This window comes from Rhinolophus hipposideros, assembly GCF_964194185.1.
Source record: "Rhinolophus hipposideros genome assembly, chromosome: 4".
NCBI classification, from domain to species: Eukaryota; Metazoa; Chordata; class Mammalia; order Chiroptera; family Rhinolophidae; genus Rhinolophus; species Rhinolophus hipposideros.
In genome coordinates, this window is record NC_138050.1 from 17,781,813 (window position 1) to 17,809,239 (window position 27,427).

The 27,427-nt window shown below is 36.5% G+C and overlaps 1 protein-coding gene across 1 annotated transcript; it reads left to right on the forward strand.

The window, feature by feature from the left end:
• ITM2B (integral membrane protein 2B) lies at nucleotides 1-27,427 on the forward strand. The gene is made up of 6 exons (XM_081045659.1): nucleotides 1-336; nucleotides 21,571-21,699; nucleotides 22,994-23,200; nucleotides 24,897-25,007; nucleotides 25,446-25,596; nucleotides 26,716-27,427. Exons 1-6 carry the CDS (start codon nucleotides 220-222, stop codon nucleotides 26,799-26,801), a joined length of 801 nt encoding a protein of 266 aa, XP_080901785.1. The 5' UTR covers nucleotides 1-219; the 3' UTR covers nucleotides 26,802-27,427.

Sequence of the window (27,427 nt, forward strand, 5' to 3'; positions counted from 1 at the left end):
AGGGGCCGGCGAGCTGTCTCCGCCCTCGCCCGGGAGGTGGGAGGCTGCGGGAGCCGTGCCGCAGTAGCCGCCTCAGCAGCCCCAGAGCCGGCCCGTCGTCCCTAACCGCCGTTGAGCCGTGCCCGGAGCCCGGCCGAGGAGGCTGCAGTCGCAGCCAGACGCCCGCAGCCCGCGCCTCGAGTCCGCCGCCGCGCTCCGAGGGCGCCCCAAGCCCCAAGCATGGTGAAGGTGACGTTCAACTCGGCTCTGGCCCAGAAGGAGGCCAAGAAGGACGAACCCAAGAGCAGCGAGGAGGCTCTCATCATCCCCCCCGACGCCATCGCGGTGGACTGCAAGGTCCGAGGGCCGGGGAGGTCGCGGGTGTGGGCGCTTGGCCGGGCCGGGATTGCTGCGCGGGGCCCGAGCGGCTGCAGGCGCCCAAGTGGCGCAGCCGCCGGGTGCGGGGCGCGAGTCCCCGACGGCGCCCAGCGCTTCCTGTTTCTCGGGCGGCTCACCTTTCTTGTCCGGCCGCAGCCTCTTTGTAAGAAAGTGCGTGTGCAGGAGGCGGTGCGTAACGCTGGATCGGGGGCTTGCGAGGCCTGGAGAGAAAGGCACTGAAGAATTGTGCTGAGCTCACGGTCCTTGTTGCAGTCGGGGTGATGTTCGTGGGGCGGGCACTGGGCTGCTTCGTTCTGGAAACCAGCGGCGACATGCAAAACAACAAAAACAACAACAGAGTTTGGCACTTCCTCCCAGTATAAATAATGTGCCTAAAATGGCTGACATCATTGCAAGCCTAAACCTCTGTTGCTTCCTACTTTCGTTTCTACGCTGAACAGCACTTGGACTGAGTCCAGCTACTGTAAGCCTCTTAATTTTAAAAGCCTTTTCTTCTTTACCTCCTTTTTTCACGGCCCTTCGGTATTGGCAAGTGAACTTCATGGGGGGTTTGAAGATGGGGAGCAAGGACTTGAGGGTGAGGGGAGAAAGAAAGCAAGGTGACGGTCTGCTCAGAGTAGGCTCCGGCTGTCGATTTTATAATTAAAACAAGTGTTGCCCGTAAAGATCAGTAATTACTATGTGGATGTTAGTGTAAAACCGACAATGGCTTTTAAATTATATCAGCATCTTTATAGGACCCCTTAGGCTAAGTGAAACTGAACGTAAGAAACTGTTTTTATAAAATTCTCTTTTATTTTACAAATCCCCCTTTTAGCTCTTAAGTAAAATCAGGAATGGAACCAAAATTGTGCTAACTTCAGTTGGCATTTTTCACGACTTGTTATCAGTAGGCTAAACTTAGTTTTAACTTTTAAAAAAAAGCCAATAATTTGTGTGCAGATATGAATAATATGCATTATTTTTTATATGGTCTAATGAAAATTACTACTGAAAAATAGGCTACTAATAGAGTATAAAAATGTTTGAGAATATAATGTTAATCTTGATGTAAAAATGTTAGCCTATACTTTTTTTGGAGGTGTTCTAGTTAACACAAACGTCAGGGGTTGATTTTTAAATGACTGCCTTGCCTTGAAAGAGGAACAGTGAACTGATTCCCTAAAAGGATTAAGAGTTTGGCTGTTGTTATTGTTTTCCTGAATCCATTGCAAACAGGCTTGCTCTTACAAGAAAATGTTTGGAATGCACAGATCATAATTCCAGTAGCAAACTATTATCTTAGCTTCTAATGTTTATCTAATATTCATTGTACCTGAAATAGCTTGATGGTCAGGTGTCGGATCACCACAATCTCAAGTGCATATATGTAGATAGATTTTAATTCTATTATTTATCTTTTTAAAATCATATAAACAAATATGACCCCTCCCATAATAGAGAGAGAAACTATGGGATGATGTCACTTCAGACAGCTTTTCTCTGTTCCGCTGTAGTGAAGGAGATTTGAAACACTGCAGAAAAATCAGTCAGTTTGCTGGGCAACTTTAAGTCTGACTTTTGACGATTTCTGTCCTTTCTGAAATGGTGACCCTATTTTCAGATCCTCAGAATTTCTCACAATTTCACTGTATTTGAATTTGTGGTCGTAGCAGCTGTAAAAAAGTAATCATTCATAGTTCTATGCTTTGTTTTCCGTTTCTGTATCCTCAGATCTCCATATCCAAAGAAAAATACTGGAACTAAGCTGTGAGGGCCAGAGTCCTCCTTTGTGACCACACAGCAGTCATAGAAGAAAGGGTAGATACAAAATGACTAATTCTTTTTCTAGCTATAAGCTCAAAGATTCTTCAGTGCATGACAAAATATTGTTCTATGTTAAGAGTAGAACCTTATAATCAGTCAGTCACTTAATGGTAAATGAAAACCCTACTTCGTAACAGGTTTGTGAAAGAACTTCTGATCTCTTCATCTTAGAGCTTGGGCAGTGATTACATAATACTATCTGGCTCCTTGGGGTGACTGTATAGTAACTGTGGAGTTAGATTGCCTGGATTCTGGGGCATTTCCTTGCCTGGTTGCTTGAGAGAATCAAGTAAAGCTAGTTATGGACCAACTCCCAAACAAAAATTTTTAGTACCTTTAAACCTCCTAGACCACAATTATCCTAAAGACCAGCGTTTCTCAAAATATACTCTTAAGGGTCACCTGCTCTGGTATCATCTGGGATTCTGATTTAAAAATGCAGATTCTACTACCTCATGCTTTAGGAATTCTATCACTCCAGTCAGCTGGCTTATGTAACAAGAATTCCAGTACTTTTATACTGCTCTTGTCTTTAGTATTTCTTTAGCTCTTTTCTCACTTCAGGGTGAGACCCCTCTGGAAGCAGTTCCATTGCCCCATTCTTCAATCTTGTGTTTTCAGTAGCTATTAATCCAAACAGCCATGTCTGTTGATTATGTTATCTCAGCCAGCTTGCTGTTTTTAATTCTTTTCCTACATTTTCCCCTTAACTATTTTCACCTTCCTCTACCGGTCCCAATTGGCACAAAGCTCTTAGAGGTATAGAAACAGCAAGGAGTAAGTAGTACCTAAGTTTTGTGCAAATTTTATGTTATAGGAAGAAATTCATTTATGTTTGTGTCTATAACTTTGAACTTTGCAAAATTGTTTGTTATATATGTGCAAATATCAAAAAAAGTACTTTATGTACTGAGTCAGAAGTCTCAGTTTTGTCATTACGTTACTGTTTGATCTTGGGCTTAAGTTTTTAGTTTTCCTTATCTGTAAGATGAGAAGGTATGAACAAATGGTCTGTAGGAACTCTTCCAGGTTTAAAATCCTATGAAGATGCTAGGATTATGTAATTATATTTGACAGGAATTAAATTGTTTTCAATGTGAAAAATAATGACTACCTCCTCATCCTGACCAGAACAAGAACGTTCCCTTTCTTCTGTCCCATGTTTAGCATGTTACATTCCTTCCTCATATTAAGCTGCAGTGGGTCGGAGAAAGGAGATGGATAAAGGTGTTAGGTAATAAACCAAATATTAATTTTGGGCTACCTCACTGTAGAATAGTAATTGTCAGCAGCTCATTTTGGTATAATGCCTAATTATGAAACACCTTTCCCAATATCTGACCTCGAAAAAGCTAAATAAAGTTTGCTTTCTAGGTATTTCTGCAAGGTGTTTTGCTGATAAAGTAACGTGCTTGTGTAGGGGAGAAGATGGGAGGGTGAGAAAAAGTGAAGGACTACTAACCCTGTAAGGTCTGAGCTACCCATCCCAAAATGGCTATTTGGGCCCTAGTTATTGACACTTCCTGGCATTTCCTGTTTGCATTAACAGGACAGAAAGGCTTGGTAACTTAAATTTTTGGTGGTGGTGGTGGTTTTTTCTGTGTGTTTTTTTTTTTAGGGGCGTGGGGTGGGGCCAGAGGAAAAGAGGAACATAAAATATATGATATCTACTAAAATGTGTTGATCTTTAGAGAAGGGATCGGGAGCTTGAACAAGTACAGGTCATTACCTAATATTTGTAAACATTGGCCAGTAAAAACTTTACGGTCATTAAATTTTGGTTCTCTATGCGAATATTGATATCTGGGGTGAGGGTTTAGTATTGGGAGATAAATTAATTGCCCTGTGCATACCATGTGACTTGGCAGGACCTCCTGTGTACACACGGCCCCGGGAAATGCTGCCGCATGCTGCCGCTGTTGCTGCTGAGAGTGGACAGTTTGCATATTGTACAGTTGGAGGACACGTTACCTGCCTGGGGTATTCCCGGTGTCTTCTTAAACATACTTTTTTTCCGGACTAGACAAACAAGTATATTATCCTTGGCAAAGTCGGAAGTTTGTAAGACGTGATGCAATTCAGCTCTGCCATATAAGAGAGAGGTTTAAGTGAATAGAAGTATTTTTTTAACCAGAAATATCTCTTGGAACACATACCATAGGTCTTTTGAAGGTGATTTAGAATTTAACTTACAAGGTTTTCATAATGTATTGCTAAAGCTTGACATGCTTTGCATGTACATCGAAAAATGTAGTAAGTAGCGATTGTGTGCATTTTATTTCTCTTCTGTCATAGTTGTAACTTAAATATCTGGAGTATCTGTTCAAAAGGCATTTTCTTTTTCAAAAGGAAATACTTTCTGAACTGACATTATAACTAAAGCTTCTTAGATTGTGTTGTCTATTATTGTATCAGTAGAGGAAGATCCAGAAAAAAGATTTCTCCTCAAATACGACATCGATGGATTTATTCTCTTAAACTTTTTGGTAAACTTGGAACTTTTTATTAGCGCTCAGACTGAAGAAGTTAAGTACTTTGCCATTGAAGAACTTCTTCAGGCCACAACTGCTACCTGTTAAATAAAGGATTTAACAATTTTGAATTTTGGAATGAGGTGTTTTTTTGTCCGTATGATGTAGAAAATAGTAACACCGGAGCTACGTTTTCAAGAAGCTTATATTATGTGTAGGGTTATTTCTTGGTTCTCATGTTCTTTACACAGAGTTTAACAATGAGAGTCTTTTACAGGGTAGATGGCTGCAAATTGAAAATTGTATCAGGTATGACTCAAAGAACATTTAAAAAATCATTTAATTGTGATTATCTCCTTTAATGAGTATTTGTGATACATATTCTTTATAGCTTTAAGGAAATCTACAGTACAATCCTACTTTTTAAGTGTTACCAGCAATTAAATGAATAAAATTATTTTAAACAATTAAAGATTTTTAAGCTCTTTGATTAGAGGTGAAAACTTTCATGAAGTATTTCTATAATTCTACCATTTAGGGGAAAAAGCAAGAATGTTTTTAAGCAGAAGAATTTCAATCCAGAGTTATAGAAATGAGAAAATTACTCTAGTTTTTATGATAGAGACCTATTCTAATTTTTCATTTAATGTTTTATCTTTTAATGCTGGTAAGTTTCCAGACTCAGAGTTAATATAAATATGTCCGAAGAAAAATTAATGTTGAAATAAAATTTGCAGTTTGTAAGTGCTAACACTTTCAAGTTAAATATCTTGAATTTATTTGGGAAATTGATACTAAGTATGGTGTTAGATATTTAATGACTTCGAGATTAAAAAGGCATGAGCCTTTTTGACATAGTTTTGCTGGATTTTTGTATGTTGATTGTTTAACTTTTAATGCCAAAATTATTTTCAAAAATTTAAGTCTGTTTTGCAGAATGATTTAAAGCTTAAATCTTGAATTATTTTTTTTTTGCTTTTTAAATATGATTATAATTATTTAATATATGAACCAAAAGGGTAAGTTGCATTGTTAAGTAAATCACTTGGATCATTGCAACATCCAAAAGAAGATACTGTCATCTTTGCTGGGAAAAAATGATTTTAAGAGCTAGTTAATCTAGATCTGCATTTTTTAAAAATTATTTTGTTAGTCAACCTCTCTAGTATTTCTCTTCTGCTGTATATATACTACTCTGTCAGTTTTTACCTTTCATTTTGTAGCTTTCTCTTTTGATTCATTTTTTCCTTGCTTTCATTTTAATGCTAGGGGAAAAAAATGTCCCAAGCCCATCAGTTTTAGCTAGGGCATTGCTAGGCATATTAAGCAGAGAGGGCAAACTCAGTGCCTCCTTGGTCCAAGCAGATGAATTAGTGAAGCTTGGTTTTTTGCATATTGAACAAGTTAGACTGTTCTTCATTTTTATTTTTTGCAAAAATGGATCCAGTGTTGCTCGATCCTCTAATATTCAAAGGCATGCTAGAATCGGTTTTTATTTGAAATCTGATTTTTAAATATTAACAATTCATACAAGAATTTTAGACAAAGGCACTGAAGGCCTGACATGGACCACTGTTTTACAGTCTCCTTTCTAGTGAAGAGCAGTGCTGGCAAATTAATGGCCCATGTGTCCAAATACGGCCTGCTGCCTGCATTTATATGGCCCATAAGCTAAGAATGACTTTTTTATTTTTAAGTGATTGGGGGGGGGAAAGTCAAAAGAACGTTTTTCCTTTTTCGCCCCAGTCCCCTTAATACAAGGGTACAGTTCAGGAAACAGTGCTGTCTAGTTATTGAGAACTCAAGGTTGTTGTAATTCAGTTTAAATCCTGCCACCACCACTTACTGTGATACTTTGGGTAAGTTACTTCAACTCTCTGTCTCAGTTGCTCCAGCAAAATGGGGAATATGATAATCCCTAAAAAGTTTATCATAATGCCTGAAACAAAGTAAGACTCAATAGATACTAGCTGCTATTGTTACTACTACTGCTATTACAACTCTGTCACAGTTTGGCGTTCATGAAAGTTACATGATGTGAGACCAAATGTAGCATCTGTGGCGTTTTCCTTTTTGCTTAGATTTAGCTTTGCAGATGTCCTTTGTGAACTATTCTAAATATTTGTTTATACTGCTGTTTAATTGTTTTATTTTTGTTTATTCCTGTTTTTGTTTTTTGTTTTTGTAATTTTGTGTATTACCTATTGGCCGCCTAAAATGAAAATACAGCCTTTTCTATATATTTTTACATATCACACACATAATCTATTCTCCTGGTATATAGTTATAGTAATTTCTGTTTAAATTGATATTCCATGCTTTTATAATTGACATAAACATTTACAGCTGAGTAGTAGTGTATAACTTTATTCTGCTTCCTTTCTCATGCAAAACCTTTTTGTTATTTGATAATTGCTTCTTAGGCTGACAGGAAGGGTTGCTTAATTTTCTGTATGTTTATTGCTAATTTATCCTCAGATTCTCTGACAGCAGTATAATTGCCTTTCTGTATGTACAGACTTACCAGATAGCTTATGACATTGTCCTATTTTCCCGGTTGATGTTCTTCTACTTGACATTCTTCAGTTTTACATCCAGACTGGTTGCACTGTAGGCGTGTTGCTATACAGATGTCCTGAGAGTAATTACCATCCTGGAATTGAATTACCTTTGCTTCCATCCCATGTTGGATCTGCAATTTTATGAATCTGAGAAAAAGTGAAATCAGGTTGTTTTTAAACCTCACAATGTCTGATGATCTTACTCTGTTCTCACATTTAATTTGTAATTTATCTGGGTATAAAAATTCTAGGTAGCAGTAATTTTTTTTCCACCATTTTAATGGCAGTGCTCCATTACCTTCTGGTCTGATGCCATTCTGATTCCTGGTCTTTGTGCATGACCAGTTTTATTTTATTTTTTCCCCTCTGTTAGCTCAAGTTTTTTTTCCTTATGCTTTTGGCTTTTAAAATTTTTGACATAGTTTATCAATTGTCATTCATTTTCATTCTCTGGCTTAAGATTTATTTGTTTATCCTTTTGCTCTCTAGAGCTTTCAGGAGGAAGTGAAAGATAAATGTTTAACTGGAAATCAATAATAGGACTTTCAACTCAGCTATCTTGATAGCTTTTTAAAGATGTATTAGAATATTTCCTTTAACATTAAAATGGACTTGATGATAATTAATAATAGATAATAATGGAAACCATCTGCATTATTATTAGCACTCATTTAAGGTCAGACAGGATGGCCTAGAAAGATACATAAAGCATCTTCTGGTCTCCCTCTTTAAAGTTCCAAACCTGTCTCGTTCTTGAGTAATTTTAGAGACAACTCACTACCAACTTTGTGATTTTGCTTTGTGGCTTTATTACTCTAATTTTACTTAGGTTTCATTTTTATAATTAATACCTTACCTGTTTCATTTATTTTGAAATGCTTATATGCTGGTATGCCTGAGTTCTTTTTCTTTATTATTTTCGCTTCTTTGCATATGATTTTGATACTTTTTGTTAACTATCCTTTGTAATTTGATGAAAAATAAAAAGAAAACCTAACACATAGTGCTTATTATAAGTGTGGCTCAATTGAAGTAAACCCAGTATGATAGAATTCTGTAGAAACTCAGGCCATGTTTCTGATTGTATATGAGTATTACCAGTTGTGACATGGTATCACTTTACTTATTACCACAGTTCATTTGCCATAGCTATTATTTAGTCAGGTGGTTGACCTAATAGCTGCATGATTTTCCTTCCCTAAGTAGCACATGGAGTCAGGTGATATTCAGCCATTTTTGTGATAATACACACATAATTTTACTAACCTTCTCTGGATTTCCTTATATTTATCTGTAAAATGATGTGTTGGACTAAGTGACTTTTCATGGTCCTTCCATAAGGGGGGATCTTTTCTTTCTGAGAACTCATCTGATCGTATGTTCAGAGTGCTCACCTACTGCTTGACCAGACACTATATGAGGAAGTTTTAAATTACTAAGAGCCCCTTCAAGAAGCACCTAGTGTAGCTGAGAGAGACCAACCAATTATGTAAACAAAATTAATCACAACCTACTTAAATGTCTGTATCTGCTTTCACAAGAAAACAATACCCCCAGATCCAAGAGATAGGAGAGTGATATAATAAGGGAGCAAGATCAAATGACTGACTATCATACATGCATTTAGTGCTAGGCATAGGGTTCAAAGCACTTTTTACATGTTCACTATATAGAGACACATATTCCTGATCTCAAGAACTGGAATTATTTTTCTAGTAGTCATTTTATATAACTTTAAAAATTCTAAACTTGGACAGAAGATTTCTACATTTAAATTATTTTATGCTTTCAGAAGAATATACTTGGAGTTTTCTTACCAAAATTTCTGCATTTTAAATTGAATTACTCATATTTGAATATGAATGTAATTATCTTGTTGAAAAACATTAAGATTCAAGATTTATACAAAAATGAATGCAGAACAGGTTTACTTTTTTACTCTAACCTTGACACTTAATTTTATAATGAATTAGATTAAAACATTACTATCATACTTAAAATTTCCAGGAAGACAGTTGATATTCTTATTAGGAACAATGTGTCTCATGTTTCAGCCAGTGGCAGAAGAAATCTCTTGACCATTTTATTCTTGGTCAAGGCTATTATTAACAATCAGTAACATTTATATGTAATGCTGTTTATAAACATCTGCCTGTTATTGCTGGTCTGGACTTTTGACTACCCATTACTTTTAAATCTCACCAATATGAATTTTTAAAAAGTATGTAGAAAATACATTTTTAAGGTATGTATTCATGTATTATTATTCTGCTTTGCACCAGTTACTCTGCTTGTACCTAATGATGTAAAAGCAATTAAGTTATGATCTAGCACTAAAAGCATTTACAGCCTGATTTTTTCTTCTTCTGACCTATTTTTTTTAAAACCTAGGCCTGTGCTAAGTTTACATAATGCCAATTTGGTTCAGATTTCATAGATTTCTCAAAATAGATTGTTATGCAATGGCTTTAAATTTTAATTTTGTTCCTGTATTGCTGTATGTACATGGTAGGGTTTTTAACAGTAAAGGACGTTAATGAGAAATCTGTTTTGCAGACATTGTAATGTTAGAGTTCTCATTTTTTAAACTTCCCCGCATCCCAAGTGCAGATTAATGCATTAACTTTATTATCCATGTAAGGCAAATCACCTGGAAGACTGCTTCCTTTTGGTATGTCAGATACAACATTTGGTAATCAGTGCTATTAATGAACATAGATCATTAGATCATGGGTGTGTTTTTTTTGGTTTGTTTTTTTGATGCTTCTGTACTGGGGAAAGAAAGCTAATGTAGAAGTCAGGTGAACAGAATGTGTACCAATGAGAAGTGAATGATAATCACCAGTCGGAGCAATCTCTAACATAATTTTGTGGTTCCAAGAATATAGTTAGGAAGCATTTTGGAAAAATTTTAAATGGATTATAAATGATAACCATGGTTTTGTTTATGTTAAAATTCTTTGGAATAGCAAGTGTTTTAATTTTCCTCTCCAGTAAGTCTTTCCAATTGTTCTTTTCAGTATTCTGCTATAGATTACTTTTTATTGGCTTAAACCTCACCAGATATTTATTTCAGCTTACCTTTCCCAGTCAAGTCAGCTGGTGATGGGAGTAATAATACCTGTCATTTATTGAGTACTTCCTACTTACTGTGTACCAATGATCTAAATGCCTCACATATATTTCCTCATTTAATCTCCACAACAGCCCTATGATAATCCACATTTATGGTGAGGTAATTGAGATGGAGAAGTTAAAATACCACTTATCTGTTTCCCATCCTCCAAAATTTTGACATTTCTTATCTGCTTATCTTCTCCTTATTAATAGGTTTATATATTTTTTCAGCTTCTTTCGTATCATTTAATTGGAGTCTTAGAAAACAAATCCTGCCCTTGCTGCTCAGAAGTTGGGAAAAGAGAGGAATTCGAGTTTGCTGGAGTATTGAATACTGAAAATTTGGCCTTTTTAGGTATACAGTTCTGATAATCTTGACAAATGTGTATAGTCATGTAATTACCACAGTCAAGACACAGTATGTTTTCTTCACCCCAAAACATTCCTTCATACCAAAACATTCCTTCATACCACAACATTCCTTCATACCACTCTGTAGTCATTCTTGTCTCCCACTCTGTTCCTGTTTTCTGTTCTTATAGTTTGCTTTTTCTAGAACGTCATGTAAATGTTGTTATAACGTAAGTAGCCTTCTGTCATTCTCACTGTTACCTGTTCTGAGAACTGGGATTTGTCTTGAACAGCTCTTTGATTTCTGTAGCCCGTGGACCAGGGTTTTCTCTGGGCTTGTCCAGTCCCTGCTCCTCAGCTACCATTTTTGGTTTGCTTATGCCAACTGTTTGGATTTGTTCTTTGAAAAAGAATGCCTGTTCTGTCATTTAAAAAATGAAGGTGCTTTATTTACCATATTAATCTGAAATGGGTCTCTAAAACCCATAATTCAAAATCCCTTATATGGAAAGTGATTTAGACTGGTTGTTTTATAAAATTAGGTTCTCTAAGGGAAGCATATCTAGTCATAGCTGGAAATGAAAATCAAGGTTTAAAACCATATGATATAGAAAAGAACTTGGTATGTTTGGTCTTCCACTGGGGAGAAAAATGATGAGAAAGGAGTTGAAAAACAAGAACATTAATCAGAAATCCATTTTTAAAAATTTGAATCATTAGATTTTTAAAATGTTGGCAGCTACTATGTTTCCCCGAAAATAAGACCTAGCCCGACAATCAGCTAAAATGCGTCTTTTGGAGCAAAAATTAATATGAGACCCGGTCTTATTTTTTAATAGTAAAATAAGGCCAGGTCTCATATTAATTTTTATTTTACTATTAAAAAATAATATCGGGTCTCATATTAATTTTTGCTCCAAAAGACGCATTTTAGCTGATTGTCGGGCTAGGTCTTATTTTCGGGGAAACACGGTAATTCTACAGTTTGGGAAACAGATACAAGCCAAACAGCAAATCTCTGGGCAGCAGGCCTGTGCATCCCCATATTTATCCACATTATCAAACATGTTTTAAAATGTACATTTCTAAACAACTAAAGCTACTTCTGGAGGTTCAGTAGTTTATGCTACTCTGAGTTGAATAAATTATATTGATTTTTTTTTTTATGTATTCGCCTCATTTTTGTACTTCAAGTGTTTTCATTACATTGTTTTTCTCTTTTTTTTTGGTAATAGAATTTTTAAACAGATATTTTTCTCTTTAGTATTCTGGTTCCTAAAGTGTTTGCTTTTGCTATAATAATGCGAACTAGAATGTATGAGAACTTTGGCCAAAATGTCTCTTCATTCATTCTATAAAGAAAGCTCAAATAGAAGTGCCTGAAAATGTGAAGTGATTTGTTAGTATGGGAACAGAATAAAAATTATGTAAAAATCCTTGCATTTTGTCTAAGTTTATAACTGAAGCACATTTACTGAAGCTTTTCAGGAACTGATTGAGGTGACCTAATTCTTAACTAATTGAAGTACCAGAACAAAAGTTATCCTTTATTTTGCTTAAGATCTAATTTAGTAATTTTACTTTATCATGATAAGATTTATTTGAATCAGAAACTAGTACAGTGTGAGAGTGAGAATCCTTTGGAAAACCGTGTCTTTCTATACCTGTTGTTGAGTGGCGATTATAGGCCAGTGTGTGCTTTAGTGTCTTCATTTATAAACTGGGGTAAAAACTTAGGTCTTAGGAAGATTAATGAGATGATAATTGGACAGCACCTGTGGGAGAGGTTTTACGTCATCAGCGTAATTTAAGGTGCACCAGTTTTATTGCAGTACGTAGGGAGGAAATGTCTCTGTGACTTGTTTTAAATTAGGCCAGGTGAAGTTCTATACCCCAGTGAAGAAGCTGTTGTTCATGAGTAATTTTCCTTTTTCTTTTTGATTTTTGTTCTTTGATTAAGAAGTAATCCAAGCATTAAAAAAAAGAGTTGGTAATATCACATTTTATGTTTTTAAAGTCTTAGGTATCATACATACACTGTATGTAGGGTCCAACTTGCCCTCCCCCCCTTTTTTTGGTTCAGCGTTATGTTTCTGAGATTTATCTCAAAATCAACGGTGCTGGTTGATTTCATTTTAATCATTATATGAGTCTGTAATATTTATTTTTCACTTGTTGGACTTTTAGCTTATTTCCAGTTTTTTTTTCCTTTCTTTTTCTTCCCCTCCATCGCCATAATATTTATTTGGTAAAAAGAAAGGATTGCAACCCAGTACATGCAGACATGGCAGCCACACGAACACTCTGGTTGGCATGCCAAAATGGAGGGGTATTTATAGAAGGGAAAAGGAAGTTAAGGGAAGGGTAGTTAGAACCATAGAGCTTTATTGTAAACATAGAGTTCTTCCTGTAGGGTTCTCGTGTGCAGGGTTCTCACGCTTACATAGAGCTCGAGAACTTTCTTAATAAGCCCTAACTCCTCCTAGAGATCCTCCCGACTGATTATGTTTGTTTAAAGTTCCAGTTAGTCTTTATCATTCCCCCTTTTTGATCAAGATCTTTCTCTGAAAGCCTCATGATCAACAGTCAGGTGTTCCAACTTCAGCCTTTTTGTCCCTCAGTGTCGGGAAGGATGTCATCCCTCACATCACAGGGAAAGTGCATGGATTGGGAGCAGCTTCTGTCCAGGGTTAACAGGCATTACATGCAGGACATTTTCATTCTTTAAGGGTGAACCATCTGTAAACCAAGAGAAATCAGCTTTACCCAGTGACGTCTTCTGCAGATCGTCACAAGGAGTCAGGAGGTGATGCGTCAGGGTCAAGCAGTTATGAGGCGCCTCATCAGTCTCAAGAGAAAGAAGAGAAAGAAGTAAAATCATCCATCCACAATTGAGGTTATTACAACCTGAAAGAGTTATGTGAGAAGTAGTTGACAAGGATTTATAGGAAGTAAGGTGACTGAAAGATGCCAGGTATGATGAGAGCTTCTGTATGAGATACGAAGATGGTTAGAGGGGACCCCATAACCATTACCTCTGTGGTCTTAATGAAGAGGTAGGTCAGTAGCAGCAATGGCTCTAAGGAAAGGGCGGTATCCCCAAACCATATGTCCGGTTGCTGACTACAGTATTTTAGGGGTCTATGGTGGTCCCCGTGTTTTTGAGAGTACTCCAAGGGCATTCCCTTTCTTTTCATGCACAAAAAGGAAAAAAGGGAATCTGATTGTTAGGATACCCAAGAGCAGGTGGGTTTATTAAACTCTCCTTTAAAGCTTTAAAGGCTTGTCCTATTTTCCCCATAAAATTGGGTCAGGACTTTTAATTCTTTGGTAAGACATAGAGAGGTTTTGCCATAAGAGAGGGGTTTGGGATCCAATTTCGGCAGTAGCCAACTAGCCCAAGAAAACTTCACAATTGACACTTAGTTTTTGGCCTTGGGAAACTTAGGATTTATGAAGCCTATCTGGATCCAGGTGTGTAGCTTGTTTGTTGGTATCAGGTGTCCCATGTATCAAACCTGAGTTTGGACAAATGAATTTTTCTTTAGAGACCTTATGTCTCTTTAAGGACAAAAGTTCTAACATGATGTTATCTTCCTGTGAGGAGACCTGAGAAGAAGAGAAGGAAGTAAAATCATCCATATACTGCAACAAGGTGGAACCTTAAAGGGAAATTCAAGAATTTATGAGAACTAAGGGCTTTCAGTAAAACCCCGAGGCATTACTGTCTGGGTAAATTATTTTCTATCCCAGGTGAAGGCAAAAAGGTATTGAATAGTTTCATCAACTGGGATGCTAAGGAATGCACCACATAAATGAATTACAGTGAAGAATCTCCTTTCACTTGGGGTAGATGCCCGCGGCACGAGGGGCACGAACAGGGTGTCAAGGGATAACTACATTGTTCATTGCTTGGATGTCCCAGACAAACTTCCACCTTTGTGCCTTTGTTTTTCTCACAGGTAAAATAGGAGTGTTACAGGGACTAGTGCAAGGAATAATAAGGCCTTGAGTTATACATAATCTATTATGGGCTTTGTACCTTGAAGGCCCCTTATAGAAAATTAATTCTGGGAAGAGGTTTTGAAGGATCAGTTTGAATCTTAATACGAGGTGCAGAATTGTGGATTCTAACAATATTAGCTGAATATTTTGCTGAACAAGATGGTAGCTGGTACAATGTGGACAATTGGTCAGTGCTCTTAGATTCGGCTACTGTACCATTGAAAACAGAACAAATAAAAGATATTGAGAAACGATTTAATTCACTTGATTGGCCATTCTGACAGTTACCATCAAATTCTAACATTTCCCTCTTTCGGGGAAAAGGATATTCCAAAGTGATACTTCTCAAGGAAATCTCGGCCCAATGGAATAGGAAGGGGCAGAAGAACTAAGGAGAAAATGATGTGTATCTCTTAAGGGGTGTAAGCAAAAAGGAATAAGTTCAGAGATATTAACCTGTTAAGGTGTATTTGAAATCCCCAGCATTTGAATTGTTTTATTACTCTGACGCAGGGACTGTTTTATGACAGTGGGGTTGAGCACCAAGAGTATAGCACCAGTGTCAAGAATAGAAATAGTTTCCTTATCAATTTGAAGAGAGATTTCTCCAAGCCAGTTAAGAGAAAGCACTGGAAAAAGCCTTGGTAGTTCCTTGGAGCCCAGCCATTAGGGAGGACCTTGAGAAAGTTGGTTAGAAGTTTGATTAAAAGGCTGAGAGCATTAGAAGTGCTTAAACTTAGGGCAGCCCCTTTTCCAGTGTCCTGGCTCTTGGCAAAAATGGAAAAGTTTGAAGGAGTTGTCCAGCAAGTTCTCTAGCTTCTTCCCCAAAATTGGAGGTTTGCTTTTTTAAGTCCCCTTTGAGTTTTCCCATCGGCCAGTTCTGATCCAGTGTCAGGGCTGCCTTCACCAACTAACACTAATTAGCTGATACAAATCAGAAAACAGCTGATAAGCCTGAATAATAATAGCAAATTCTTCAGCAAACTTGGAAGATCCTGTTACCTTAGGGAATGCTTATACAAAGTCTCCTAACTCAGCTTTAATCCAGGAGGTTTGTGAAACTTGGGGTCTGTTAGGATCCCCAGAGGGTTTAATTTTAAATGGGAAAGTGCTAAATTCAGAGGAAGAAAAAACACAAGAGGATTCAAGGGAAAGTGGAACCTGAACCGAAGGCAAGGAAGGTTGTAGTGGAAGGCAAGATGGCCTCTAAGGTGGGGCTTGAGGCAAACGAACTGGGGAAGAAGCCTGAGGCAAAGTCTCCACTGAAGGACAGGCTGCAACCAGAGATGGAGCCTGAGACAGTGGAGTAAACGGGGAGGGCAAGACCATGCTGAAGAGGGAGAACACGTGGTGTCGGACACCGTTTCCTCTTTAAATTTTCAGTATCCTGTTAATTTTATGACTTTATTTCACAAAGAGGCAACTTCCGATTCTTGGTCTCATTTGGAAGCTTCAAAATACCATTCAAAATAGGCATTTTACTCAGTTTTACCAATTTTAGAGCTATTATTGTCCAATTCGGTTTTAAGAAAATGAAGTTTGGGGATCTCCAAAGTCCCCTAGAGTGGCCACTGACTGAATTACTTTCAGTCAGATCTATCCATTTAGTTACATTGCACATGAAAATTTCCTGAGGCTTTTAACCCTATACTCAGCTGGGGTCCCTGGTGGAGGAGGGAAGTTCTTAAAATATTTAGATAACTGAGATCCCATTTTTCAGAGACTTCTCTCTAGCGCAAAAGGGCCCAAGACAATATACAGCAACCTACAGGTCAGATACCAGCCGGCCTCACTCTAGAACAGTCTGATCACGGAGGACGGGCCAAAGGTTAAAAGCCAGTTCTAGGAAAATAAGAAGCTTCAGAGAGGCCCCTTATAGGCTGAGCTGAGTACTGAGTGATGATCGTCTCATTGAGGCGGTGCAGTCTAATGCGGGGCCAAGCTGACTAATTTCAATAGAAATGACCTTTATCCCCAAAGAGATCTTTAGGTGAAAGCCAGCTCTGTCTCAAAGGACAGCCTGTTTCCAAAGAAGTCAAGCTGACGTGCCAAATCAAGTAATCACAGACAATGGACAAACAAGCAAGGCCTTTTTAACAACAGCAAAAAAACACACAAAACCTAAAAATTTCCCAAATAAACTCCTGAGAGCTTTAAAATGCAAAAAGCAGAAATTCAGTTCCAAGAGACGACTGAGCTGAATAGGAGAGCAAGCAGTAAGTCAAAGCGGCTCTATGTGGGGTGCCAGCACCTGGTTGCCTGTCTGCTCTGAAGCAGTCGGAGTTCTCTGGAATCCCAGATGACCCCAAAATGTTGACTGAAAAATAATAGCAACTAGGTGTTCTGTCACCAAAAAGGATTTATTTGGGAAAAAGGAAGGGTTGTAGCCCAGTGTATGCAGACATGGCAAGCCACGTGTACACTCTCCTTTTTTCTTATTGACAATTCTGCAGTAATCATTATTGGACCTATTCTTTTATGTATGTGTACAAAAGTCTAGGGTTATAGCCCTAGGAATGGAATTGCTGGATCATAAGATATATATCTTTAATTTTATTAGATACTGGCAAATTGTTGTCCAAAGCAATTGTACCAACTCCTGTCGACTGTATGAAAGTCATGTTCCACACTTTCCCCAGCACTTGGTATTATTAGACTTTTATTGCCTGATACGTAGGAACTCAATTGATTTTTCCTTCACTCCCCGTATTGAAATATAATTTACATGCAATAAAATTGACGTGTACAATTTGGTTGAATTTGTGCTAATTATATGAAGTCAAATATTCACCACAATCCAGATATGAAACATTTCCACCCTAAAGTTTCCTCATGCCTCTTCGATCATCCCTTCTCCAACTCTTGATGAGTGAATGAAATGTAGATCTTTTTTAAAACATCAGTTATTTTTTTTAATGACTCATTAAAGTAACAACAGCCAGCATGATAATGAGATGGATGGGGGCAATATGAGAATTCATCTTTATATCTGTTTGTGTTCTTGTCATTTGTGTACTTGCTAGGATCTCTAATACAATGTTGAATGGAAACAAAGAATCGATTTTAGTGGGTATCCCTCATGTTCATGAAAAGGGTATGGTGTAAGCCTGAAGTTTCACCATTAAAATGAAGTTTGCTATAGGTTTTTCCATGGTAAGGAATTTCACCTATGAGTGGGAGTTGGAGTTTTTCCAAATGCATTTTTTATATATTCTGAAATGGTTATGGGGTTTTTCTTAACTTTTGTATATGTGGCTTTTTTCTTTAAGCTTACTCTTTTCAGGTGTTAAAATATAATAATTTAAAATACACTTTTAATAAATTGCTTAGATTTAAAACTTTTCTGTCTTGAATATACTTGAATCTCGTCTCCATGACTCAGATTATAATATAGTGTGTCATTTATTCGCCATGCATAATGTTAATTTTGGCTGTAAATTGCTTAAGATATCAGCCATGTCTTAATCACATTTGCATTTCCCACAGGACCTAGTACAGTACATTGCAAATAATAGACCCTTAATAAATGTTAAACAGGGCTGCTGTTCTCTGCTAAATAGCTACAGTCTGGGGTACATCATGAATTCTTATGTTGCCCCCACCCATCTCATTATGTTGGCCGTTTGTGGGTCATTTAAAAATAAACAATTAAGCTTTTTAAGAAAGATGTAAATTTCATTCACTCCTCAGGTATTCATTGAGTACCAATGAAGTGTCAAGCTTGGCTGGGAGCTACCAGGACAGCCATGCACTGCTTACCCACAGGGATCCGTACTGAGAAATGTTAGGAGATTTCATCATCCTGTGAACATCATAGCGCATTTACGCAAACCTAGATGGTACAGCCTGCCACATACCTAGGCCATACGGGATATAGCCTATTGCTACTAGACTACAAACCTGTATAGCATATACTGTACAAAGCAGCAAAAGATTAAATCAAGCACAAGAGAAACGATGTAGTCAAGAGATGCGGTGGAGAGGAGATGTATGAGGCAGCTGCCAGGGTAATGGCATAGAGTTTTACAGCAAACTTTTTTAATACCGTGTTTCCCCCAAAATAAGACCGAGCCAGACCATCAGCTCTAATGCATCTTTTGGAGCAAAAAAATACTTAACTTTAGTATAAGACCGGGTATAATATAATATATAATATAGTACCGGGTCTTAATTTTTGCTCGAAGAGATGCATTAGAGCTGATGGTCCGGCTAGGTCTTATTTTTAGGGAAACACGATCACAAAAGAAAAGAGATTAGTTCACAAAACTTCAGAACACGTGATAGCTCTTTTATAAAGTACATGACTCCGGTATATGGACTTTGGGTCTATAATTTGGTAATTCAAAGACTTTCATTTTCGGATTCTTCAGCCATGGTTCACATTGTTGAGGTGCTGAATAAATAACCTGTGGATAAGTGAAGTATTTTATAAATTAAATTCTTTGAGAAATTTAAATTTTTTGTATTATTGTCATAGTCCTAAAATGTGAATAAACATGAGAATTCAAACTCTGTAACATGGTATACCAAGTCGCTTTTTGATCTGCCCCATTTACCTCTCCATTCTCATCTCTTGTATCGCTTCCCACCATACTGGGCACTCCAGCCATAGCACATGAGGCTCTTGGAGATGTCATACATTCTGGCTTCATGATTTCATTCCTCCTTTGCCCTACATATAATGCCCTTTAATTTGGTCTTCTGTGTAGGGAATGAGTGTTTGTCCTTGAACATTCCATTCCAGTATTTTCTCCCCTGGGAAGTCTTCCCCAAACGCTCATCCCTTCTTCAGTGCTCTCTGCATTTCTCCTGTTAGAGCCCGTCGTATCATATTTATATTCTCTTTGTATACTCGTATTTTTTTAGGTTGATTTGAATGATCTCTTTCTTGACAGAGGCTATATTACCCAGTGCTTAGAACATAGTAGACATTCTTGAAATTGTTTGTTGACTTAGTTAAAAATGATCTCGCAAAAGGCCTGGAAACTTCTCATCAATTTGACAGTGAGGGCTGTGTGTTCTTTTACCCAGTGTCTGCCCATGCTCTTCGGCTATTCACTTATGTGCTACTAGAAAAGAGAGCTTGCCAAACAGTGTGGGTGTTGTACACACATTTGACTATCTCAACAGCTGATACCAAATGTTTAGAAATGAGTATTTCCATCTGTCATTTTCATCCCCCACCCTGCCTCCACTCTAACAGTAGTTATGTTAGGAACTATTTCTTATCCTCCCAGATATTTATTTTTGATCAGACAACGGCTCAAGTAAAACTCTTTACTTTTATCATTCAATTTTCATATTCCCTTATGACTCCACGGAATTCTTGTAACTTTCTGTTCACAGATGGGATATCTTACTATATGGCTTAATAAATTGCTCTAGGCTTATTCTCGTTATATGCTACTGCCTTGCAGTGCACTCCTTGTCTTAAGTCTACATACAGTACGTTGGCAAGTACGCCTACTACAGCGAAGAATAATATTTTCACAGTGTTTGATCTAGTCCTTAGATTCAAAGGCCTTTGTTCTACAACATTAAATGTTATGTTGAAAACCTCAACCAACCTAGGCACGCACTAGCCTTAAATTGCTCTTGGTTGGCTAGAACATTTTCCCCAGTAGTATTAAATTAAAATTCCTCATTTTAGAATTGAAAACGTAATTTTAGCTTTCATTCTTTTCTAATTGAATTCTTGCTTCAACCATATCTGGCATTGCTTACACAATTTTTCTTCCTAACTTTATTTATATTCTGTTTATCTGTGGAGGCCTATGTCAAGTCTGCTTTCTCCGTAATCCAGCTCATATTGAGTTCTCCAAGTGAAGGATAGAGTTGTGTACTTGGGACGCTGTACATGCATACTACAAACTAGAACATCTTTTTATTATGATGGTTTCAAGTCATTGGAGCATTTCTTTTGCTGTCTGTACTATTTCTTGAGCCACTAGTTATGTAACGCCAGCAACTAATCTCCTTTGTTAGCTCTTTGCACATGAACCTGAGTACAAATAAGAAATTAGCTATAACTGAAATGACAGAATAGAGAAAGACAAAGGGAGTGTCTAAGGATTGTGACTCCGGATGACGTTCTAATGTTAAATTATTTCCTTGAGAGGATCAACATTAAAATTCTAACGATTGTATTCTAGTTGTATGTCTCCTGACTTTGTGAGTTTTTCTTATTGAGTCTTTCTCAGAAAGATCTTATTTGGAGATTTCCTAGACTTTGTTTCTACTGATTCTATCTTAAAAATGAAGAACTTTGTCAAGTGGGAAAGTGGGATTATAGGATCCTTTCTGAATAAGTTTGTCCAATTTTTTGAGATTATAATTGTTTAAAGACTTTGGTTTGTATTATTTTGTTCGTTCTTATTGTTCTGTTTCTTTTTCTTGTGTATTTTTAGGAATGGCTTTATACATGGTATGACATATTAACTACCTGCAGCAGGGTAACATAATTTTATAAGTAGTCTAACATACCCTGAAGTTGCTCAGCACCACAATATTGCATGACAAAGTTGTTTGTAACCTTTTCTGAATTTTAAATGTTAGAAGATATTTTAATCACCAAATGTTCTGTTGGGAAAATAGAAATTATGGAGTATGTTATTGCTATAGAGATACGGGTAGCAGGTGTGATGTTGAGTTAGAAGAAGGCAGAACTCTCCCTAGGGACTGGTGTCTTATGAGGCATTTTGATGAGTCCAGGCACCACCACTTGAATCGCTTCAGGGTTGATTTTGATTAGAGACCTGACTCCTTTAGTCTTTATATCTTTGCTAATAAAACAACAACCTTCAAGATTTCTTTCAACCCTATCCTTTCTGTAATTCTGACTGGAGATATGATATTGACCATCAGTGTGTTTCATATCGTAGGACCCAGATGAAGTGGTACCAGTTGGCCAGAGAAGAGCCTGGTGTTGGTGCATGTTCTTTGGACTGGCATTTATGCTTGCAGGTGTCATTCTAGGAGGAGCATACCTGTACAAATACTTTGCACTTCAAGTAAGTGGGAAAATGCAAAGGACTTTTTTATCCTTTCCTTCATGGGTATTAGAAAATTGGCCCTGACTTGCCCTTAAGCCTTCACTTTTGTCTGTGGCCGTTAGCCAGTGGTGATCCTGTTTTAAAGCTGAGTAGGAAAGTCTCCTGAACCTAAGTTTGCCGAGCCTTTTAGACAGCCATTTGGACAGAGGAGCGCACTGGCACTGCTTCTCTCTGCCTCTTACGTAGTCATTAGTTTCCCTAAAAAATTGTGTGACCTCAGCAGTAATGCTGAAGTGATGTAAGACGAAGTTGTTTATAACTTAAAGTATAGTAATCCTAGTGGGTCAAGACATAGATTTTTCCTCTGACTGTGATTATCATCTCTGTTTTTTTCTGGGCAATAATTCAGTAAGATTAGTGTTTTTTTAAGAAATCTTGGGAAATTAGCTTTAATGACTGTCAAATATTTTAATTTAAAATTTGAGAAAGTGTTGACAAATAGATTTTATTAAATTAATTTAATTTTGAAGTATTCTTCAGAGGATGTATAAATTTCATGCTCATTTTCTATGTTTTTCAAGATGATGGCATGTTAATAGACATTGATAAAATATGACTCGTCTTTGTTTAATACAGTTGTTTACAAGAAATATATTTGATGAAGGAAAAATCATTTGCAATTTAATTGTCCAGAAATAGTATTTGTCTTAACGTTTTGTTATATATTCCTGGTGTTTATTATATACTTATACATTTTTTATATAATATTTATACTGATTTGCTGTAATGTGATGTTTTCCACTTAATTGTGATATATTTTAAGGAAAAATCAGACCTATGTGCCTGTGTAAATTTCAGAAAAATTATCTCTCTTGTGACTAATAAGAGAAAAATCATTGAATCAGTGAATCATATCAAAAGTTTTAAAAAGTATGTTCTTTCAGAAAAAAACATGTATTTCTGAACGTATTCTTTAATAAAAATAATGCCTACAGGTAGAAATAGGCCTGTGTGTTTTTTTCAAATTTACTTATCACCAGATGGATAATTGCTTTTATATCCTATTTTTGTGGACCACAAAAAGTACAGGGAAATCAGCTGCTTTTCTCCTTCTGGAGCCATTTTTTAACAATACTTCAAAACCTGATCTTAAAGATTGTGTTCACTCTGTAATTAAACTGTCTGACATCATCTAAAAGTAAAAGATTGCAAGCAAAATGCTATTTGGATAGAAGTGGCAGCATAAGTAATGCTTACCTTTAACAACCTGTCTCCCACTAAATTGCTGAAATGGTGTTTAAATTGTCCATAGCCGGATGACGTGTACTACTGTGGAATAAAGTACATCAAAGATGATGTCATCTTAAATGAGCCTTCTGCAGATGCCCCTGCTGCTCAGTACCAGACGATTGAGGAAAATATTAAGATCTTTGAGGAAGATGAAGTTGAGTTCATTAGTGTGCCTGTCCCGGAGTTTGCAGATAGCGATCCTGCCAACATTGTTCATGACTTTAACAAGGTGAGCCGCATGTCCCTCGCTGTCAAAAGATGCAAGTGTTTGGTTTATGCTTTCTGTAGTTTTAGTTTCAGTACTTGCTAATTTATTCTATGTAGAGTTTACTTTTTACTTTAAAAACCGGACCTGGGTTTCTTCTGTCCTCCCAGATAAACTCTCAACATCTGAAACAGACCCTCTGAACCTGACCTTCTCCCACTGTAACCTTTCTTCCTTCTCTTTGCTTTGTCTGTCCGAAAGCCCACTTTTATGGCTCCTCCTCCTTTGCTGGGAAATTGCTGTTATTTCTTCTGTGCCCCCCATTTTCTTAGATAAGAGATGATTTGTGTTCCCATTTCTATGTAGCATTTTCAGAAATTCGTAATTTCTGTTCTGCCTTATTTTGTAATCTATCTTTAAGTTCTCATTCTGCATTTTCCCCCAGCTGTTGAAAATGGTTATGCAATACAAAAAAGACAAAGTGAAAATACAGTGAATACCCCAAATCCTCCACTGGTTCCAAAATTTTATATTTTCTTCATCTCTTTTTTCTCACATTTGACACTTGACTCCTAGATACTTAAGCTGTTGTCTCTTAAGAATGAGGACTTCTTCTCTACCTAACCATATCATTTCCACATTTAGGAAAATTAATGTGATGATATAGTATTATTTAATCTTTAGTTGACATTTAAATTCCCCCAATAATTTTTGTTCCAAGAATGTTTTGTTTTTTTCAAACCAGGATTCAGAGATTCAGAAGTTCCCATGTTAACTATAGACATTTACATCTGTATAGAAGTTTGCCAGTCTGAACATTCAGACATATTACTGAAGTTACCTTTGCAAACATTTCATACCAGACAAATGTTTATAAGCAAGCCAGTTTGAAAAATAAACCTTGAAGTAAGGTTTATTACTTATTTCAAGGTAATAAACCTTGCCCAGAGCAAATAGTAAGTATAATAATAGCTAACACTTACTGAGCTCTTAAAATCTAAGCATTTATGTGGTTTGATTTAACTTCTAATCCTCAAAACCATCCTGTAGACAGACAGTCTTTCTCAATTAGGGTTTCTCATCAGAACTGTAAGAACACTGACAATCATTTAATTGACTGTTATTTCACTTCACTAAGGATGGTATGAACTAGTACCGTGTTTCCCCGAAAATAAGACCTAGCCGGATAATCAGCTCTAATGTGTCTTTTGGAGCAAAAATTAGTATGAGACCTGGTCTTCTATAACACCCAGTCTTATATTATAGTAAAATAAGACCAGGTCTCATTAATTTTGCTCCAAAAGACGCATTAGAGCTGATTGTCCGGCTAGGTCTTATTTTCGGGGAAACACGGTACTATTCTAGATGCACAGGAGAGAAGTTAACTTTTGCATATAATGAATGGATGCCTTAGAGGGCACCAGCATTTATAAGTGAGGAAACTAACTGAATCTCTTAATTAGATAATATGTTATTTGCAGTTAATTTTAATAGTTGATTATCAGTTATAGAAACAAACCCCTGATAAGAATTTTACTCTTACTAGCAGTAATTTTTTTTCATTATTACTTCATTCTTATCCCACCAAATTCTTGATTTGCTGAAATGCAAGTGATTTACACATTCTAAAGCCAACCCTTTTAACAGTACAAATTATGCTTAAAAATCCAGTTGCTGCCTGTTATAAATATCTAACGAAAATGTATCTTTTTCTTCCCAGAAACTCACAGCCTATTTAGATCTTAACCTGGATAAGTGCTATGTGATTCCTCTGAACACTTCCATAGTTATGCCACCCAGAAACCTCCTGGAGTTACTTATTAACATAAAGGTATACAATTTTCAAATATTTCTTACTAATGATTCTGTTATAGCATCTTAGAATTCTCTGTAGAAAAACTAGCCCTATAAGAGCCCATTTTACTAGAAGTACAGCTAAGAGTTTTAGAGAGGCACTAAAACTCATGTTTGCTTGTTTTTCCTAATTTTGAAATTAAAATATAATTTGTTAAATTATACTTAAGTTTTCCTAAAGGGCCAGAGAATATATCGTAGGCTTTCAAGAAATAAGATCTGTGTTACGACTATTCGATGCTGATGTCATAGACAACATGTAAACAAATAGACATGAATGGTTTCCAGGAAAACTTTATAAAAACAGTAGTTTGCTAACCTCTGGTCCAACTATAATCTCTGAGAATTTTGTCTGTTTTCTTTGTCCAGTGTATTTTTTGAGATGCTCATGTAATATATTCTTTTCCAAATGTAGGCTGGAACCTATTTGCCTCAGTCATACCTGATTCACGAACACATGGTTATCACTGATCGTATTGAAAATGTCGATCACTTGGGTTTCTTTATTTATCGACTGTGCCATGACAAGGAAACTTACAAACTGCAACGCAGAGAAACCATTCGAGGTAATACTTTTTAATGTGAAAGTGCTGGCAGAAAAGTTTATTTCACTTCATTTTGTTAAACTAGATTTAGGTATAGGCTAGTCATTGTTACCAATATGCTTGTGATGAGTGACAAAATAAAACTATTGTTGTGTCACTACATAATATTTCTAGATTTCTGAATTTCTAGATTTTGTAATCCTAAAGCCACTCTTTTTAGATAGACAGAATATGTGAATGTGAAACGTCATTGCCTTGACATGCTGTTACTTAGCTTACTTTCCACATAATCACCCAGTCCAACTCCTATCCTACCACTGTGGTACGGCCGTGCTGTGAGGTTCCTTCTTATCCAGAGGATCTCTAGAGAAGCTCCTCATGTGTATGCTCAGGGATCTGGATTCCAAGCAGATTGTTTGCCTTTTGGATCTCGTTGAAGATAATCACAGTCAGGTTAATTACAAAGGAATTTGGCTGAGGAATTAAGGGCATTGACACAACTAATATAGCTTTGCCAAATCTCTTAACCTTTTTTTTCTCACCTGAACAATAAGGATGACAGTATCTCCCCATTTCCTTTCATGATCATTGTAAAAATAAAATGAAAGTACATGTGAAAGAGCTGTGGGAAAGGAAGAAGTACCACTCAAATACACTATGGGGTGATTTCTTTGGAAATGTGGCACCCAGTAAAATGCTCTCCTGGCTTTTGTTAGCACTTTTAATAATACTGTTCTTTTACCTCGGGCTGATGAGTTGCCTGAAAACTGCTGCTTGATTTCTTTCATTTTTTAAATTATCTTAATCATTCATAATTTTTTTAGAAGTCAGACTTACAATAAAATTTGCTGTTTTTAGTGTGCAGTTCAGAGTTGCAACAAATCACCACCACAATCAAAATGTAGAATATTCCTAATGCCTTTAAGGTCTTAAGTTAGTATATATAGCATTGTTATTGTTACTAAGATCTGTTAAGATAGTTCAGGAAAGAGGAAAATTATTTTCTCCAATGGTAAAAAATCAAACTATAGAAGTTCATAGAATATAGAGTAAAATATTTTCGTATTTCTAAATAATAACTGTGAGTATTAATGTGAATATTTATTACCAAAAATTTAAAATCTTTTCCTTCCCAAACAGGTATTCAGAAACGTGAAGTCAGCAATTGTGTTACAATTCGGCATTTTGAAAACAAATTTGCTGTGGAAACTGTAATTTGTTCTTGAACAGTTAAGAAAAACATGGAGAAAAATTTAATATCACAGCATAATCCCACCCTTTATATTTGTGCAGTGATTATTTTTAAAAATCTTCTTTCATGTAAGTAGCAAACAGGGCTTCACTATCTTTTCATCTCATTAATGCAATTAAAACCATTTCCTTTAAAAAATCTTTTCTTCTTTCCAAGTGTGGTGTCTTTTATCTTTGCATTAGTAGTTGTACAAAGTCATAGATAATAGTACACTTCACCATAGATCTTAGGAGTAGAGATTTTTATGTTTTGATTATGCATTTCCAAGAGGCGTGGTTATCTAAAGAGTAATCATATATATGCACACGTAAAAATGGACCACAGTGACTTATTTGTAGTTGTTAGTTGCCCTGCTTCTTAGTTATTTAGAGCATTTGAGCACACATTTTAATTTTCCTCTAATTAAAATGTGCAGTATTTTCAGTGTCATATTGAACTATTTAGAGTATGGTTTTCACCTCAGTGTTTTTAATATCCTAGGTATCTGCTGTAATAATACTTTAGAAAATGTTTGGAATTTAAGAAATAACTTGTGTTACTAATTTGTATAACCCATATCTGTGCAATGGAATATAAATATCACAAAGTTGTTTGACTAAA